Source organism: Nyctereutes procyonoides, unplaced genomic scaffold (assembly GCF_905146905.1).
Source record: "Nyctereutes procyonoides isolate TBG_1078 unplaced genomic scaffold, NYPRO_anot_genome, whole genome shotgun sequence".
In the NCBI taxonomy this organism is placed as follows: domain Eukaryota; kingdom Metazoa; phylum Chordata; class Mammalia; order Carnivora; family Canidae; genus Nyctereutes; species Nyctereutes procyonoides.
In genome coordinates, this window is record NW_026575122.1 from 16,565,011 (window position 1) to 16,585,743 (window position 20,733).

Below are 20,733 nucleotides of genomic sequence, written 5' to 3' on the forward strand. Positions count from 1 at the left end.
TCAAAGAACTGAATAAATTAGGATAGATATTTCATGTTGATGGTTAGGAAGTCTCAATATCATAGGCAGTTCTTAATTTGATTTACAGATTCAATGCAATCTCATCCAGAATCCCAGCAAATTATTTTATGGATTTTGAGAAACTGATTCCAAAGTTTGTATGGAAAGACAAAAGACTGGAATAGCCAACAGAATATTGAAGGAGAAGAACAAAGTTGGAGGATTGGTACTACCCAGCTTCAAGACTTATTATAAAGCTACAGTTATCAAAACAGTTTGGTATCGGTGAAAGAATAGACAAATAGATCAATGGAACAGAATACACAGCCCAGAAACAGGCCCCCTTAAATATAGCCAAGTGATCTTTGACAAAGGAGCAAAAGAAATATAACAGAGCAAAGATAGACTTTTCAAAAATGATTCTGGAACAACTGGCTATCCATATGTAAAAAAAAAATCTGAACACAGACCTCACATCCTTCACAAAAATTATATCAAAATGGATTGTAGACCTAAGCATAAAACCATAAAACTTCTAGAAATTAGCATAGGAGAAAATATCTATGATCTGGGATATGATGCCTTTTTAGATACAACACTAAAGACATGATCCATTAAAGAAATAATTGAAAATCTGGACTATACACAATTGGAAACTTCTACTTTGCAAAAAACAATGTTAAGAGAATGAGAAGCACATGCTGGGAAGAATATTTGCAAAAGACACATCTGATAAAGACTGCTATTGAACATATATAAAAGCAACTCAGGATTAATAAAACAAACAACTTGGTTAAAAAATAGGCCAAAGATCTCACCAAAGAAGATATACAGATGATAACTATTTGGAATGATGCTCCATATTGTATGTTATTGGGGAAATGCAAATTAAAACAGTGAGATACACTACACTGCTATTAGAAAGGCCGAAATCCAGAACACTGTCAGTATCATATGCTAGTAAGGATGTGGAGCAACAGGAACAATCATTCATTATTAATGAGGACGCCTGTGACACAGCCATTTTGGAAAACATCTTGGTGGTTTCTTATAAAACTAAACATGCTGTTACCATATGATCCAGCATTCATGCTCCTTGGTATGGAGGCATCAAAAAATTTATATCCACACAAAACCTGCACATGGATGTCTATATCTGCTTTTTCACAATTGCCAAAGCTTAGTAGCAACCAGGATGTCCTTCAGTAGATGAATAGATCAACAAATTGTGGTGCATCTGGACAAAGGAGTATATTTACAGTAAGAAGAAATGAGCTATCAAACTAGGAAAAGACATAGAGGAATCTTAAATGCTATTTATCTTAAATATCACTAAACCAAAGAAGCTAAACTGAAAAGTCTATGTACTGTATGCTTCCAACCATATGACATTCTAGAAAAGGCAAAACTATGGAGAAAATAAAGAGATTTATATTTGCCAGATGGGGTGAGGAGGGAGGATTGAATTGGCAAAATATAGAAGATATTTAAGGCAGCGCATCTATTCTGTACAATACTGTGCGATACAATAGTGCAGTGATGGATATATGTGTCATTATATATTTGTCTAAACCCACAGAATGTGTAACACCAACAGTGAACTATGGGTAAAGTGTGAGCCCATCCTTGATAGCAAATCTATAACTTTGTGAGTGATGTTGATAATGACAGGAGGCTATACTTACGTGGATGTATGGGCTTATGAGAAATCTCTGTACCTTCTTAATTTTGTTGTGAACTTAAAACTTCTCTTAAAGAATTGTCTGTAGGGGCGCCTGAGAGGCTCCATTGGTTAAGTGCCTGCCTTCTGCTCAGGTCATGACCCCAGTGTCCTGGGATTGAACCTCACATCAGGCTCCCTGCTCAGTGGGAAGCTTCTCCCTTTGCCCCTCCCTCACGTTCTCTCTCTCTCACTCCGCATGATCTTTTTCTCTCAAACAAATAAATAAAATCTTTTTAAAAATTCTTTGAAAATAATTAACAAAAAACAATAAACTGATGCAGGTAAATTATATTTAATTAAAATCAGCATCTTACTGCTTTGTAAAGTAAAAGTGCTACATTTTTGGTAATGTTTCATCTAATCATAAGATATGTATTTCACAGTGGACTGTAAGTTCCATGAAGACAAGGGTTGTGTCTGTTAACATTCATTAATGAATAACCATTATTAACAAATGCCTGGCTTATGAAAGGGCACAGAAATATTTGCTAATAGTTTTCTTTAAGTTTATTACCTATGCTGAAATTATGTGTCAAAAGATATTTACAGATGACCAGAATTCTTTGCATTAGAATGACTCATTTTCTGTGGCTAGAGGTTAAGGAAAGAAGAAGTCAAAGAGAGATATTCTATACAAGTCATAGAATTAAGTGAGATCAAGTAACCCAGTCCAACAGCTTGGTTTCCACAGAAAAAGGCAAAAAGGAGCAGTGTTGGAGATGAAAAGATGGGAAGAAGGGAGAAAAAGAAAGCACGTGAGGGACAGAGGCAAAGAAAGAGAAAACCTTTCTCTCATTAGGTAGCTGCTGGGACTCCTTTTACCTAAAAGCCCTTTAAAAAAGAAGTCAGAGAGAGAGATTATACCCATGTGCATTCAGATTTTAAGGACTTTTATACATTATCTCTCTACCCATTAGTACAAAATTCAGAAAGACAGTTTTTTAAAAAAATTGAGGATTTTACTAAGGGTTGATATATAACATTATATCAGTTTCAGGTGTACAACATGATCCAATATTTGTGTACATTGCAAAATGATCACCACAGCTAAGTCTAGTTAACACTGGTCACCGTACATAGTTACAAAAAATGTTTTCCTTTCATGGGAACTTTTAACATTTACTGCCTTAGCAACTTTTAAATATGCAATACAGTAACATTATAGTTAATAAAGATATTAATACCCATTTTATGGTTAATAATTTTAAGTTTTGTAATCAAGTATGAATGTACAATATTATACTTTTATAAAAATAATTACTAGGACCTTACAGTTATTGCATTGGACGCTTTTTCCACTTATTTTATTTTTTAGGTACTGACTACCAAATCATATATCCTTTCCAAAGTACTCCCACTGTTTTACAGTTAACCTTGTCTTCATCCCCAAGTCTATCACTAAATTCATTTTTTTAACCTTATAGAATCCTGCTTATTTTTTTCTTTTACTTTCTTGCCACAATTTCTCCTCTTTGATTTGTAACTGCAGATTTTACTCTTACTGTACCTTAAGCTTTCAGTTTGAAAAAAAAAGTGGTTTATTTTTCCAGCCTGGACTTTGGTGGTTTCTGGCTGAAAAGCACTTTGAGTTGAAGTCTTAAAGAAAGTCTGAGGGGAGCCAAGTGGATCTATGAAGGAAGAATGTTCTAGGCAGAGGGAGCTACAAGCACAAAGGCAGAAAGTTGGAGGCTATTAGTGTTGGAGGAAGCTATTACTATTATTGGTATGGGGCAATAGGAGGACAAAATGAGATGGGAGATGTAGCAGGGACTGGGAGTGTAGGCTGTGTCAGGCTTCATAAACTGTTGGTTGGGAAGCCCACAGAGGACTGTGAACTGAGAGCTATGATGCAACTTCTACTTGAACACATCTCTCTGGCTGTTTTGTGGAGAGTAGGCTGGCATGAGGTAAGTACATAACAGAGTCCAGTTGGGACAGACAATGCTTTGTCCAACATAGGACCTAAACAGTAGAAGAGAATTAGCTAGATGAACGATTTAAAGAATTACCAAGTAAGGCATCCATTTGTACTAAGGGTTAAAGTAACTCAAGAGTCCATAGAGTTTGCTAGTTCTTATTTGCCTTTATGTTCCTCAGAAAGTTCTCCATCCCTTTCATATGTGGATTGTTAATTAGGTAATATTTGGCAGGTATCTATCTACATACATTTTTTATACTCAATAACTAAAAAAATTCATTTAATTTTTATGATTAGAATTTTATATTGACTGTAATTGAACCTGCCTAGAATATTAATTCTGCTAGTGTGTTGGTGAACATTTGTTTTTCAAGCATAATATACTGATTAAGTGCATTATCATCTATTAATGTAATTACATGGCTATAATGTTCATATGTGTATCAGTTTGATCTAGTGAGAAGCATCTAAAATTAATTCAATGAAAAACTAATAAGGGTAACATACACTTTTTCAAGGAAAAATACATTTACTTAAACAGAAGAGTTAAAAGTTACATTCTTTGTGTGCTAGTTTGGGTTTCTCCAAAATCAGACCCTGAGACAAAACATGAAGTATAACTTACTTATTTGCAAGTAGATCCCAGTAAATACTGATAGTGGAATGAAGTAAGACAGGGAAAGGATGGATGGAAGTAAAAAGAGAATGCTTGATTAGGCAAGTTACCATCAACTGGAGCTAGAGCCCTCTAGGGAAGAGTGTAGACAACTTTCCTTGAGTGCTGGCCCTTTATCCCTCAACTCCCAGTTGAGGGAGAACCAGTGATTGAGGGCCATGGCATTAGGGGCCTGAATTCTCTGGCACTTCTGGTTTGCTGCACAGGTGGGCAGAATGGAGTCCTGCAGCCAGAGGGAGCCCTGAGGCAATGAAATGAGATGCTGGCAAGTGAAAGTCTGGTCAGCTTGCACAGAAATGTAAGGGGCGAGGCAATATGGATGGGGTACCAACAGCAGGTGCTCTAGTTTGTTTATTTGAAAAGAGAGCAAAAGCCATTGATATTCCAAATATAAACTTATTTTACTGCTGTGTTTCAGGATCTGGAATAGTGGCTTATATTTAGTCACTGAATATTTCTTGAATTTGTTGATGTCTCTCCACTGTCCACCTCAACTGAACAAATAAGTGAATAAATGGAAAGTCGAAGCCCATGTGGTTGAGTGCCAGGATAACTAGAGTGTTAGAAACTACTCTAGTGTCCTTTGTCGTGTGGAGCCCATACTTCAGAGTTCAGCCTTTATTGAGGCAGACTGTCATCCTTAAATGCTGATTATAACAATCACCTTCCATCATACTTCAGAGTGGGGACTCAGTATCACCCTTTTGGAAAAAAAAATAAGATGTTTATGGGGGAACTTCACTTATAAAATGTATCCATCCATTTTCTTGGTTATTATCTAGCCCCTGTTATTACCGAGTGTGGAAGGTAGGTAAAAGATGGCCCTACTGAGTGGCTTTCTGTAGAAATCTTGAGCCAGAAGTGGCAAGATCACTTTCTGTGGTCACTCACATCCAGTGACCTTAATTAAACTAGGAAGGAGGAATACATGAAGTCAGGGGGCAAAAGTAGATGTCATTCCATTTAGGAGCAAATTCAGAAGTAGAATAAGCAGCCCAATCACTGATAGAAGTAGCTAGAAGGTAGACAGAAGTAAAAAAGAGATGAAAAAATTAGGGGAACTAATTAAAAAGGAGTATCAAGATGGGTCAGTAGAAGTCAGGCCCCCAGAACCCTGACATCAAAGCTGTGTCTTATGATATAGTTTGAGCATTGACGTATGCATGGTCCATGGGCAATTGTCATATAAATCGGGCCAGAGGATGCCAGTAGTCTCTTTAGGGAAACAGGTCCAGATCTGACTGCTGTGGAACGTGGGAGGGAGAAGCATGCCCCATGTCCTTCTAACCTTCCCCAAGAGGCTGACCCAGTGCTACTCTAATCACTAGACATAAAAATAAAACTGGAGTTAAAGCTTCTTTGAATTTAGATGAAACTTTCTGGTAGTTTGTTTTTGACATATTATTTATAAGAAAAATATTCTCTTTTATCTCTTTCTTTTAGTTTATGAAACAATGTTTGCTAAGAGAGAAGATTGGCAAGGATTAGAAAGAAGTGAGCTCCTTAAATTCTTCAATGACTGTGGTCATTTCCCAACCCAGCAGCAAATTGACGAGGTTTGGGACTTGGTCCAGAGAGGCAAGTGGTTTCCCATTTCTTGCCTTCTTTTCCCTTTCTTTGGCATTCCCTTTCCTTCTTTCCTTCTTCCCTTATTCTTTCCTGCTCAGCGAGAAGCCTACTTCTCCCTCTCCCTCTGCCTCCCCCAACTTGTGTGCTCTCTCTCTCAAATAAATAAATAAATAAATAAATAAATAAATACATACATACATACATACATGCACGCATACATGTGTAAAGGAGCTCAAGTGCCAGTAGAAAGATGTGATTAAGGTCAGATTGACAAGGTTGAAGCTTCCTTATAGGTTTGAAGTTCTCTTTCTTAGTTTGTAGTTTCAACTTATCTAATTTATTACCTAAGGGCTTTGCTTTGCCACTGTTGTATCCTTAGTGCTTAGAACAGTTTTCTAGACGCTCAGTAACTGTTCACAGATTGAAAGAAGCATTGAAATCACTTTGGGCTTTAGGAATCATGACTAGATTGTTTAAGTCATTTTTTTCCTGATGACAAAAATCTTGAATGCTTATTATAGAAAATTTGAGAATCTAGAAATATATAAAACTGCTAAGAAGTAACAATTATAAGCATTTTTATGTCTATCTTTCTGGTATTTTTTTCTGTACATATTACATTAGTTTTATGAAAACTGAGATTATTTTCTATATGTTTGAAAATCTGCTTTATTTCCTTATCAGTACTTAGAAGTTTCCAAGACTCATTATACCACAACATTATTAATGGCTGAGTGATTATCTGTCATATGGAAGTTCTATGAGTTGTTTACTGTCGTACATTTAAATTGCTTTAATTTTTCTTTATGATAATAATAATGAAAAATTAAACTCAGTAAAGTAGTATGAATTAGATATTTCAGAAACTTATTCTGATTATAGTTAGCAATTTAAAATATATATTTTTTAAATTAACAGTTTCACAGATATTTCCCTCCATTTATTATTTTGGAGTATGTCAGAAGACCTAGATTTAGAGCATGGCTCTAGAATTAGCTTTCCTGGGTTTAATTCCTGGCTTCACCACCACTAGCTGTATGTCTTCAAACAATTTATCTATGCTATGCCTTATTATTCTTAACCATAAAAAGAAGATAGTAGTAACTGGACTTATGAAGTTTAAATGAACTGATTTATATAAAATGTGTCCCAATATAACTGCTCGTTAAAATTTGCTATTATTATTCTTAAATAATTCTTAAGTACACTTAGTTATTTTTATAATTTTTATTTTGAAATTGTTTAAATGTTGAGCCTATTTTGTATACTGACTCATTTTATAGAGCTTATTTACTGAATGTTTGCTGTTGGTTTCCATTCTCTTTTATCATAATGACCTGTGTGTGCTAGAGGTGATGATATGCTCATTTATGCTCATTTTACTGACAGAGGACTGAGACTTGGAAGGAGATTTTTCTAAGCTCATTAAGTAGAGTTGGAACTTTATTTCTGGTCTCTTCAAGTCAGGTTGTTTCCATTTTACTATGTGGAGATACTTTAAAAGTCTGTGTATAGAAACATAATTAGACAGATGATTAAAAATTCTTGACAGCAAGTACTGCCTTTTATTGATCTTTCACTAGGTAGCCTTAATGCCTTGTGATAAGGTAGGTTTTTTTCTGCAGATGATTGAGTTGATTAAATTTATTAAAACTAGAATTTTCAAAAGAAAATTTAGTTTAAAGACATATTGTTTTTATTATAATGCCTAGAGTTGGGAGGCTTTCTTTTATAGAAAGGAGCCACTCTAACATAATTTTAAATATATGTCCAATTATGTTGCTCCATCCAGTTAAAAAGATTCCTTTGGTGCATAAGAAGCTGTCATTTGAAATGGAAATATCCTAACTAATGGAAGAAAAACAGAAAATTTATGGGAAATGAAGCTAAATTAATGGTTTTCTAGTTGCTTCTGGTATATATGCCATTTTTAAAAGAATCTGATTTTATGCATTTTAGTTTGTCAGTCATCTTCATTCATACTGACTTCTTTGATTGTGGATAATAGCTCCAGATGTGCAACCTACGCATTTTTTTCATCCAGTAGAGTATTTCACCTAACGCATATGTAGTTAATTCAATTGATTAACTTCTTTAGTGTACGACACCAAGTAGGTCAAATTCCTAAAACTGTCTGTATGTGTTCAGGTATTTTTAGCTTTTTTTTTTCCCCATTCTTTATTCTCATCACTATGGTAACAAAAAATTTTGTGACTGAGGACACGATTTTTGTCTGAAATTCTTCCTTTCGGAAAATGAAGCAACTTTAGGCTACGTGTATGTGCTGATCTTAAAAGCTGAAGACTATGCAAACATGATATTATTTGCTATTCATTTAAATCTCAATAAATGAAACTAATAACTATAGAATGGCATATCTGAAAGTAAGGAGAGAAATACATTGTGATTTTATAGCATCTATTCTTGTATATGCCTAATTTTTTACAAATTTAAAGTTTGAAGGTTTTCCAGTATTTTTCCAGGGTGTAAATAGAACTTTTAGTTTATTTTCTGCAGTTAAAATGATCAGAAAACAACAATAAAGACAAGTCGATTTTCACTATGGAGTCCTAGACAAAAGTCTTAAAATCAGAAATATAGAAGTTACTTATATATTATTTAACCTAACATATTGTATACATCTGAAGAAACTGTGACCTAAAAAATATAATGTGAATTATTTCAGGCTCCCTGACTAGTTAGTTGCAAACTGTAACTAAGTCCTGGGCCTCCTGCTCGTCAGAGTACAGACATCATAAACAGACAGCACTGCATTTTTTTTTCTGTTTTCTAAAGAAAAGACTTTACGTTATTAAATGGGAAACATATATAATGGTTTTCCCCTTAATTTTTTTCATATGAATAGGCATTCTAACAATAAAATTTTAATTATGTAGGAAAGGGATTAAAGAGGATTTAAAAAGATAGTGAAAGTTTCCAGGATGTAAGAAATGTGAGACACTGGCAAATTCTGGTGGTAAAAAAATGCAGGAGTATTGGAGGTAGCATGACACAAAAGCTTAAATAGCTTCTAAAAGTTTAGCACATACTTATTATAAAACATGTTGAAAATGCACATTAAAAACAAAAGATGAAATACTGGCAGAAAAATACTAGCAATTTTATGTTCCAGAATGACAATGAAGCTATTGACTAGGAGTCAGTAAGATAGGTAGTCAGGTACTATATGGGTCTACACTAGTAGACCACTAACATTTGGGGAGAATATCTGACAATTCTTATAAAATAAAATTTTGATCACACTATTTATTTATGTTGCCGGTACAAATCTCAGTCCATGAACACACTGTTTTTCTATAACAAGTTAATTTTTATTTCTGGCTTCATCCATCAAAATAAATTTCAGTCAATCTAGCTTTTCAACCTTTTTTTTCTGAGGTTGTGGCTAAATAAGGATGAAGGGCATTTATATAGTGGAGTGTCTACTGATCTGCAGTATCATCTTTTGCCATAGGCATCGCTTGGTGTATTTGTTCGCTAGGGCTGTCATAACAAAATACCACAAACACGTGTGTGGATCATGGATTACTTTGTGTTTAAAATACTTGGGGTTCATTGAATTTCTTAGATCTATAGATTAATGTTTTTCATCAAAAATTTCAAATTTTTAGCCATTTTTTCATACATTTTCCTCTCCTTTCCTTCTGAGACTCTTATTACACTTCTGTGAAACCACTTATTGTGTTTCAGAGGTCTCTGAGGCTGTGTTTACCTTTTTTCCAATTTTTGTTCTGTTCTTAAAAGTGGATAGTATCTACCGATCTATCTTCAAGTTTACTTTCTCCCTTCAGCCTTCTCAAATCTGTTGCGACCCCCATTTTGTAAATTTGTCATTGTTATATTTTTTAATTCTAGAGTCCACTTAGTTACTTTTTGTACTCTATTTATCTCGATAGTGCCCATTTGAGTATCATATTTTACTTTATTTCTTTAAATGTAATTTATTTCAATTATTTGAGCATATTTATAATAGCATTTTTGAGGTCTTTGCTGATAAATCTAAGTCCACTCAGAGTTAGTTGTTATTGACTGATTTTTCCCTGAGTATGGGTCACACTTTCTTATTTATTTGAATGTTTCTGTTGTTATTTTTGTTGAATACTGGACATTTTAGATGTTATGTTGTTGTAACTATGGATTCTGGCCTCTGCACTTCAAGAGCTTATTTATTTAGTAACTTGTCTGGACTTAATATCTGGAATCTGATCTGTCTCCCCACCCCCCCAAGGTGTTTGGCTGTTCACTTCTCTGCTCAGTTACTGTTTTAATTTTTTAGAGTGACTTTTCAAAAGGCTCTCTCTGATTCTGTATAACTTAGTGTATGATTGGACAAAGTGTTTACTCAAACGCCTTGAGTCCTTAAGGTTTCCACCCTCTGCCTATGGATCTGTGTGTGGTTAGGACACAGAGTTCAGATGTGCTCATATTTTACATCTGCTTCATATTTTATCTTCCACTGGCACTCTTGGGTCTTCCTATTCATTCCTATTGTTTTCTAGTTAGTTTGAGATGTGTAGAGTGGTTATCACGCCATTATCTGGCTTTCTCATTTCCAGATCTGCCTATTAAATTTTTGGCTTACCTATGGTCACCCTAATTCAGACTGAATTTGGGTCAACAGAGCTGCAGCTTCTCTCCATTTATTTCTTATCAAGTGTGTGGCATATACTAGCAATGCCAATGGATGTTGAGTTTTTCCTACCTCTTCAAATCAGTTTAGCTTCCTGACTGGTTGGTGTTTGGCTATGGGGGGAAAGTAATAATCCTCATGTTAGGCATATTGATTGATACTAGTTGAGGTTTTCATACTCTTGTCATGTTTCAGCTCAGTAAAGCTTATGACCTATGGGTTTTTTTGTTCACTAGAGAAGGACAAAAGGCTCAAAAAATATGGATGCAAGTAAATGAATAGAATTCATAGCACAAAATTAGATTATCTGAAATGACACAATGAAGCTGATTTAGGTGTGTGGTCATTGTTAGGAAAGTTTGGCACCTATCCTAATGACTATGTAATGAGAATATTTCTTCTATTATCAGATCCACTCACTAGTGAAAAGAGTGCCTGAATTGATTTGCTATGAAGTTCTGTAGCAAGATTTCATGTTTTTGTATTACAGAACACTGGATCACTTTGGAAGTATTTGATGTTTGTCCCACCTGCTCTAATGGGTCTACTGAAAAGCTCTCATGAATGTGTAGACCTTTTCCATGCATTATGATGATGTAAAGGTTTTTCCAGTGGTGCCTATAGCCCTTATATAGCAAGACTCCACTTTTTTCCCTGGTATTTTAGTAGATATTTGCTGATGCTTTCAGCCACGTGGAAGGTAAAAACACATTTCCTTCTCTGATTGATGATTTTAGCAATAAGTCATAGAGTGAAAAGAAATGCAGTAGAGTGTACTAAATGAATTCCTTCCTTGGTTGTGGCAATCCAGAATCTTTTTTGATAAAATTGTTGTTGCAAAAATATTCAACAAATGCATTTTGAGTGCTTTATATGAGCTGTGAAATATATTGTAGTTCAAAGGTCTCAAAATCCACGTAATAACTGAAGAGACGTGCACATACATAATTAGATAAATGCAATGTTGTAAATACTTATACAAAAGTATGGAACACTAAGCTGATACAAATACTATGCTTTAAGTTTGGAAATCAAAAAGGGTTATAGAGAATGTTGGAGATGAGTGAATCATTCTAGGATGAGTTAACTAGATCATAAAAGAAAGAAGTTTCACACATAAAAGAGAGATTGTATGCAAAACAAATTAGAATTTTTAGGTCAGCTGGTAACAGCAAATAGGAGAAATCTATGTCCACTGGTGAATAACTGGATAGGGCACGATTTTACTAAAATTTCTAGCTAAACAATGCCAGATCATTCATTGAGATCTAGTTGACAGTGGTTGCTTTTGCTTATAAATTCTTGTTTTTAATCCCTTATTCACCTGACATCTACCTATTGGAAATGGATGTTTTCAAATCCATTATGCAAATTAGATTTCGGTTATAAATCAATCTTGTGTCAGTAGGAGCTATCTAAGCATTTTCCCCTAAAGCTTGAATACCCCTCCATAAACTAGAGATTGGACCCTAGGGGCAAAGAGCAACCCTGAAAGATCTATCTGTCTTCACCTTGCTTCAGCTACCTAATCCAAGCAGCTGCTCCTACAATTTTGTCTGCTTTCTCCCCTAACACTTTTTAAAGATGGTTCTTGACATTTTGTCTCATCTTTCATCATTTAACTCTGTTAATGCCTTCTTTCACCAAGCTATGGCTATGCAAAGCCTGTGAAAGCCTATGCTAATGATATGCCCTGGGAATGATCACGGCCAGTGAAAGACTTTCCCCTTTCCCCTCTTTCCTGTCTTCCTGCAGTCATGTGAGTTGTTACTCCAATTAGTAAGTTACTCTAATTAGCCGTCCTGGGATTTTTTTTTTTTTAAGCCTTTGAGTCTTTTATTGTTTGGGTTGAAATATTTGTACCATTGTTGTATAAGCTACATAGAAGAAACTGATTAAATTTTGTAATATTACTTACCACTAGCTATTTTTCTAAAGCCTGTCTGTTTTTGTTAAGTAGAAAATAACTATCTTCAAGAACAGCAGGAACAGCAGGGGTTTGAGAGTAGTGTAACTTCAATAAAGGTATAATTACTTTCATAAGTCTATTAGAGGGCAAGGCTTTAGGCTGCTTTTGCTAGATCACTGTTTATTAAGATTACACTCCCCATACTCTTATGATGTAAAGATTCACTAGCAAGTCTTTGTTTTATATGATTAAATTACTATAATATTAGGAATATGAACTCCCTATTCAGAACAACTTTCTAGCAAATTTCTGACAAATGAACATTAAGATAAAATAGTTCATCTGAAATTCGTATGAAATGAAAAATTTTATGTATAGTATAATTATTCCAACATCATAGTCATAGCATTAAAGAACTTTGTTTTTTTTCTGGTTTTCCACTTGATCAAGAGCCCCATTAATTCCCCAATGAAGTGAAATTTCCAAAGGAATTAAAGTAATTTTCAGCCCTTAACAGTCAAGTGAGTTTTGCAGACCTCACCCTGTCCACTTTTTAAATCACCTTCAGAAATGCACATTTTCTAGCCTTTCTGAATAAAAGTTTTAAAAATATTAGTATTGAATCACTATGTTGTACACCTGAAACTAATATTACACTGTATGTTACCTGGAATTTAAATAAAAACTTAAGAAAAATATTATGCTCTGCTCAACAAGGCACCATGGTGTTCCCAGCATGTGAAGCCTCTATCATGTCTATATAAATTATAAATGGTACTGAAATGCAAGTTAATGATTCAGATCTGTAAAACCACACTTTTTTTTTTTCTGGAAACTGCCAATTTGGCATCACAGAAGCCAGTTGCTAATGCTAAAGGCTTGTTTCTTTAAAGTTTACCTCTAAAGACATGTTAAACTCATGAGTTTCATTTTAGTATTTCAATTTCCAAAATTTAAAATTCTGTGACTGTTTCCATGTTGAAATCCACAGGTAATATTGTTTTGTAGATGCATTTTTTTTTATGAGCCATGTTGGCCTGTTATGCAAGATGTTTATAGAGTAAGCTTCTTTTAGGTCATAGTTTCTCAGGCATTTTAATGTAAATATGTCATGTTTGTACCATAAAGATGTTGGGTTTCTAGTCTTTAGAAATATTCTTTCCAATGCTTCTTTATCTACCAATGCATGCATATATATATATATATATACACACACACACACAAACATATATATACACACATATATACATACATATATGTATATTTGGCATGATGAGCAACCAGCATTCTTTCAGCTGATGATCCTTGGTGGTTTAGATATAGAGGACTTGATTTTCATTTGCATCCTTGTATGCACTGTCATCTCATCTTTTGAGGTGAAAACAAGTACACACGTAAGTACATTTGCATAGCATATGCGTAACTCCCATTACCACTAATTGCCCAAAAAGGCAGATATCAGAGCCTTCTCATTCTCTTTATTCATTGTGGAGTTTAATTCAAAATGCTAATTGGAGAAGACAAAATTGACTATATACCTACAATTTATGGTGCATATTTTCTTGAGATTTTCATCTAACATTAAGCAGTTACTGAAAATAATGGCTCTTTACTAAGGCTCCTACCATATTTATACATTTAAATAAGTTGTAGGGACACCTGGGTGGCTCAATGGTTGAGCATCTGCCTTTCATTCAGGGCGTGATCCCAGGGTCCTGGGATCAAATCCCCCATCAGGTTCCCTGCAGGAAGCCTGCCTCTCCCTTGGCCTGTGTCTCTGCCTCTCTCTGTGTGTCTCTCATGAGTAAATAAATAGAATCTTAAAATAAACAAACAAACAAATAAAGTTGTAAAGCAAGTTCCAAATAATTTGATTCTAAGAAAGTTAATGTACCCCAATTTTTAAAGTAAGAAAGAAATTTGAATGGATTAAAAATAATCCCTGTGGGATCCCTGGGTGGTGCAGGGGTTTGGCACCTGCCTTTGGCCCAGGGCGTGATCCTGGAGACCCGAAATGGAATCCCACATCGGGCTCCCAGTGCATGGAGCCTGCTTCTCCCTCTGCCTGTGTCTCTGCCTCTCTCTCTCTCTCTCTCTGTGACTATCATAAAAAAAAAATCCCTGTAACATCACTCTAACTCACTGGACCTATAAAAAGACTTTGTTGAGAGAGAAGGATGGAGCTACGACTGGAGTGCTGGGAACTCCACCCAAGGGCCGGCCCTGTGCATGTGCCATGCAGGTGAACCTCACCCCTGAGTGGCTATAGACAGAAATAGAATCAAAACTCCTGTCTTGTATTAATGGTTCATATCAGTTGGCTAATTTCTAGTAGGTCAGTCTTAATCTGTTCATCTGCCCTTGAAAAAAAATTCTGATTATTGTAAAGAGTAGTATTGCTTTTCAAGGACAAGATGGTTGCTCATGTAACTGCTGTAAATCTCTTGCTTGTGCCATACTTTTGTTTTCTGTCGCTGCCCAGAACCAATCATTGTTAGAAACACTCCTAATACCGTGTTCTCCGTGATCTTTTTCATTGAAGTGAAAGGCAAAGAGGCCTGTCACCAACTACCATGTTCCAAGTTTGCTATTCTGCAGATGATAACTAACTCCCTAACTGTAACATTTGTAGGACTGAAGTATTTATAGTAACTTGAGGACTTTTATTCTGTATATGTCCAGTTGTCTGTGTTCCTTCAGTTTTCTGGAGGTGCTTGCTGATGGCAGTTTCAAGTGCAACTCAGGCTCTCATTTCCTTTAATTCTCGTTTCTTTTTTTTTTAAGATTTTATTTATTTATTAATTCATGAGAAACACACACACACACACAGATAGAGGCAGAGACACAGGCAGAGGGAGAAGCAGGCTCCATGCAGGGAGCCTGACGTGGGACTTGATCCCAGGTCTCCAGGATCAGGCCCTGGGCTGAAGGCGACGCCAAACCGCTGAGCCACCCGGGCTGCCCTAATTCTCGTTTCTAATGGTTGTATTCCTATAGTGACTTCCTTGGTCATAACTGGATTTTGTCATTCCCAGTAACTGTAAGCCTCCAACATCTGTTTTTCAAGCCCCCTTCTCTCTGACTGCCTCTGACATCTTTCTGGCTCTTCTCCCCCATTAATAAATCTGCAGCACAGGGGGGCATTCAGTCCATTAACTTGACTATATTTACAGTATTCATAACCCTTTGGGTCTTCCACCTTACTCAGCTTGTATTCATTCCATGGTACCCCCGCCCCCCAACACACACACACACAAACACACACACACACACACACACACACACACACACACACACACAGTTAACCTGAAACTAAGAGCTGTAATGAGAAGCCAACAAGTGTTACTTGGGATCAAAGAATTGCAATTCAGGGAGCATAGATTTAGGAAGAAATCCAAATAATGTCTCACTTATAGGGTGAAAGCAAGGAGCTTTTATGAGGAAAAGGAAGAGGGGTGATTACATGAGTTGAAGAAAGGAAAGTAAAAGTTTTTGATGGATGTTAACAAGCTAAACTACTCTGGGTTATACATTGATTGACTGCTGATTCTATTCTATCTTCAGAAAATTCATAACCATCAGTCTTGCGATCAGGATATCTGTTCTCCTACGGACTTCTTGGTCAATTGCTTGCTCTTTTGCCCAGTCCACAGGTTATGTATGGCTCAGTTCAAACAAAAGTAGGTAAGCCATTTTCTCCGCAGTGGCCACTCCAGCCCTATTTTAAATGGCTCCAGTCATGTCAGTTTTTCACAATACATACTGACTTCCTTATTCTCCCCAAACTTAATTTCCAAAAGACTGAATCTGAGAGCCACGTTTTTGCTTAGGTCAAGAAGATGAACGTGGCATGGCTAGAGAAAAACACAACCATGCTGATTAATTTCACTTTAAATTTCTGATCACAAATGTCAAGTGGACCCTTAGAACTGCTAGGCAATTTCATTCCATTTTTTTGAGTTAATTCAGTCTCTTCTCTCAGATTAATATTTCACATAAGTCAGTTCTTATCAGACTCAATACCGCCATCTTCCCCCCTCCTTGCTGATGACTTATTTCTAATGAAAATGATGTAGCAGACACAATTAGAAAAGACCATTATCTATCTTCTTACTTCTCAATCTGTCATTTTCTTTTTAAGACGTATTATGAAGTAATTCAGAAATATAAAAAGAATCACTGAAATATGTAATAAACACTACTCAGGTAGTACACTAATGGTACATGTATCAACATAGATAAATATTTTCCAAAAAAATTATGAGCAAAGGAAAAGTTTCAAAAGGACACATAATTTATGTAAAAATTTCAGGTTTTCAACATGATATTTTATATTATTTAAGAGTACATTTATTTGCAGTAAAAGCATAAAAGTGTGAGTGAGGTAAGGGAAACCACAAATTCAGAACAGCAGTTAACTCTTTTTTTACTTTTCTTCATCAAGGATGAAACAGCTTCATTCAGAGTCTAGGCATGTTAGGGAACCCTAGTCTGTCACAGAAGAGAGACTAATATTGAGGATAAGAGTCTAGCATTACTGGACTCCTCTCAAAGAGGAGATATATCCTCTCAAAAACCAAGTGTGAAACTAAAACCTCCATCTTAATATCTCAATAGAATTGCTTCTGAATTTAGCCCATGTGAAAGGAACTTCTGGAAGCTCCTGGTGAAATAAGGGATTTTTTGCATAAAAGGAGAGCTCTCTGGCCTGGCTGAGTCTGAGCTATGTATAAGGTTATGCGTATGGGATGGAAGAAGTAGAGAAGAGGATAAGGAGGATGGTCTCCTCTCTCACACTAGGTCACCTTAGTGTGTGGGTGAGAGAGGAGCCAATACCTCTGGGAAGGAAGGGAAAGAGTAAGAATATAATTGAGAAGAAGTCCATAAAATACCTGGGTAGTTTTTGTTTGTTTTGTTTTGTTTTTGTTTGTTTTGCAGTTTGTAGTGGGAGTAACGTATTATTTTCTTCTTCCTTTTATTAATTAATTTATTTTTAAAGATGGATTTATTTATTTATTTAAGTGAGAGAAAGAGAGAGAGAGAGAACACATATATGAGCAAGGAGGGGCAGATGGAGAAGGAAGAGAGAAAGGAAGAAAGAATATGAAGCAGATTCCTCACACAGGTCTCCGTCCCACTACCAAGAGATCGCAACCTGAACCAAAACCCAAGAGTCAGGTGCTCAACTGGCTGAGCCACCCAGGTGCCCTACTATTATTTATTTATTTATTTATTTATTTATTTATTTATTTATTTATTATTTATTTTAATAAATTTATTGGTTTTTTGTGGGAGTAACATATTATTATTTTCTTTTTCCTTTTATTAATTAATTTATTTGCTTCCACGTGGATGGAACTGGAGGGTATTATGCTGAGTGAAATAAGTCAATCGGAGAAGGACAAACATTATATGGTCTTTTTCCTTTAAATAACCATTTATCCCATCATACTTTGTTGATTTTTTTTATCAAATCAGTGACCTCTCTGAGCACTAATTTGCAACGCCGCTTCTGACATATATCAAATTTCTATCTAAATCTGGGTCTGTTCTGGATTTTCAGTTCTGCTTTTTTTCTTGATATATTCTTCTGCCAGTATCCCAATTGGTATAGCCTTATACTGAGTCATTTTACCTGACAGGAAAGTTCCATCACTTTTTTAAATCTTGTAACTTTTTGGGCTTTTTCACTTCTATATAAGTGTGGAAATTAGGCTTTTTAGTTGCATTAAAAATGCAGTTAATATCAAAACAATTGGTAGAAAATAACTTCTTTTTGATATTAAATTTTTCTACTTATCTATAGGTTATTTTTAGTTTTAACGTTCTGTGTTATAATTTATTTTTTATTATATATTTATATTTATATCTATATTTTTTGATTTTCAATAGTTTTACTTATTTTTTCTCTGAAGATCTTATAGGTTTTTATTGGACTTGTTTCTTTTTTGTTTTATTTTATATACATATAAAACAGATATATAAACATAAATATTTTATTTATTTATTTATTTATTTATTTATTTATTTGAGAGAGAGAGAGAGCACGAGCAGGGGGAGGAGCAGAAGGAGATGGAAAGAATCTCATGCAGACTCTACATTGAGTGGGGCTCAATCTCATAACCCGAGATGATGATCTGAGCTGAAATCAAGAGTTGTATGCTTAACTGACTGAGCCACTCAGGTGCTCCTTATTTTATATTTTTATATTGAGAACAATTAATGTGAGATCTCTACTCTTAACCAGTTTTTATAGTGCACAATACAGTATTGTTGACTATCAGTACAGTACAGTTGTTCAGCAGATCTGTAGAACTTGCTCATCTTGTTTAATAGACTCATTTCTAAGCATCTTATTTCTTTTGTTGCTGTAGGTTATAAAGGAAGACTGTAATGTTTCTTAAGTTGGGTGCTAGATACACATGTTCCTTTTTCTGTTACTTTTTAATCATATGTCTGAAATATTTAGCATTAAAAATATCAAAATTCTCTAGTTTTTTCTATCACATGTAGAGTAAATCTCAAATACCTAATAAATGATACATTTCCTATCTTTCTGACCTCAATTCCTACCCTTCTCTCCTTGCTTACTCTACTCTAGTCAGGCTGACTACTACTGTACTAAAGTCATGACTTTACTTTTATATATCTATATCTATAATATATACTTTCTATATATACTTATATATACTTTATATATACTTTTATATTTATATATATATTAATTTATATATAAATAATTCTTTGCACTCCCTATTCCTTCTATTGAGAATTTTATTTCCTCATGGATTACTTTGTAAGACTTTGACTCATATATCATTTACTCAGAAAGATCTTTCTTGATTTTCCTTTCTGAAGTATCTCATTTTCTTCTCACTGGCTTCTGCCCTCTGTCCTCCATTTCTTTGATATTTATTTTTGACATATTTGACATGTTTATATTCAAATGTATGTTTGTTTGTTTACTATCTCCTCTACCTCCCTGTTAGTTTTTAATATGACAGAGATCTTGACTTTCTTTTCACTGCCATGATCCAGTTCATAGGATAGACCTTGTACTTATACGGAAAGAAGGGGAGATAACGTCACTAGCCACAGCAGAATAAAGGATTCATGCCAGTACTAATGGAAGAGACATGAAAGGAGACTCTCCTGTACTTTTCTCTAATGGTGGTAAGAGTAGGAAAAAATGAAAAAAGTACCATCTGCCCATACAGTCCTAGAGATGATAAAAAGTAAGATTATTCAGTCACCTTATCTTATCTCATGTTTTGGAGCCAAGAAATTACCCTTCAGATAAAGTCTGCTCCCCTCAGACGTTCCAAAACTTTTTGCCAGGCAAGCCTGTGGAGATCCAATAGGTTTTCCCGGGTAATAATTTCTTATTCATGATTATTCTGTTTGATTAGTTGGGGGATATGATTTAAAGCATGGGGCATCTCTTGTAGATCTATTGCAAATGTGTCACTTTGTAGGCTTATAGGATAGTCTGGTGTCATACCAGCATCAGCTTTGTTTACCAGACTCCAAAAGAACATCTTGCTGCTGTTGTATTTATTTAGTTTGTATGTTGTTTTTAAGGTTTTTAAGGTGAAAACATTTAATGTATCCCAAGGCCATATCTGTTGAGACATACTCAGATTGTTTTTTGCAGTGATCTGGTGAACTTAGGACACACTTGTGTAGCCAGCCAAGTATGAGTCACCCAACAAAAGGGAAAGTTAGGAGGGGATTAAATCTGATTAGGATTCAAATACACGAGGTGATAAAGGAGCTGGCTCTGCTGCCAGGCAAAGCTACTCTCTTATGTGGCCAACAATGAGCCTTCAGTGACCAGTTATGTTAATCAGACACCTGCTATAAACAATATGTTCATAGGAAAGTTAATAAACAGTACCAGGCCAGTGTCTGTTATGAGTCAGCAGAAATGGACTGTTTAATCAGAGCAAATGTTTAAATATTAAAAGGGAGCATTTTTCTTATTGTTAAAATAAAAATAAGAATGATAACTAGTGTGTAATCTCCTTTGTGGGGCCTAGTTTTGTTGGTGCTGCATGTAATGAATTTTAAAATCTGGTAGCTGCCAGCTTATATCCAAGAAATTATTATTTGTAGCAGCTTCTGAAGACAAATGCATTGAAATTAAAAATACAGATTTATTTCACCAATACATCTAATGTCTTAATCAGCTCAGGCTGCCGTTAACAAAATACCACAGACTGGGTGGTTTAAACAATAGACATTTATTTCTCATAATTCTAGAGACTGGGAAGCCCAAGATCAAAGT

General features: G+C 35.1%; 1 protein-coding gene across 1 annotated transcript in view; it reads left to right on the forward strand.

The window, feature by feature from the left end:
* The window catches only part of IQCM (IQ motif containing M), a gene marked incomplete at its 5' end in the record, with an annotated part of 345,675 nt that overhangs the window by 172,346 nt on the left and 152,596 nt on the right, over window positions 1-20,733 (forward strand). The window contains one exon of the mRNA XM_055336279.1: window positions 5,761-5,895. Coding sequence (XP_055192254.1) covers window positions 5,761-5,895 — 135 coding nt within the window. The remainder of the gene's footprint in view (window positions 1-5,760; window positions 5,896-20,733) is intronic.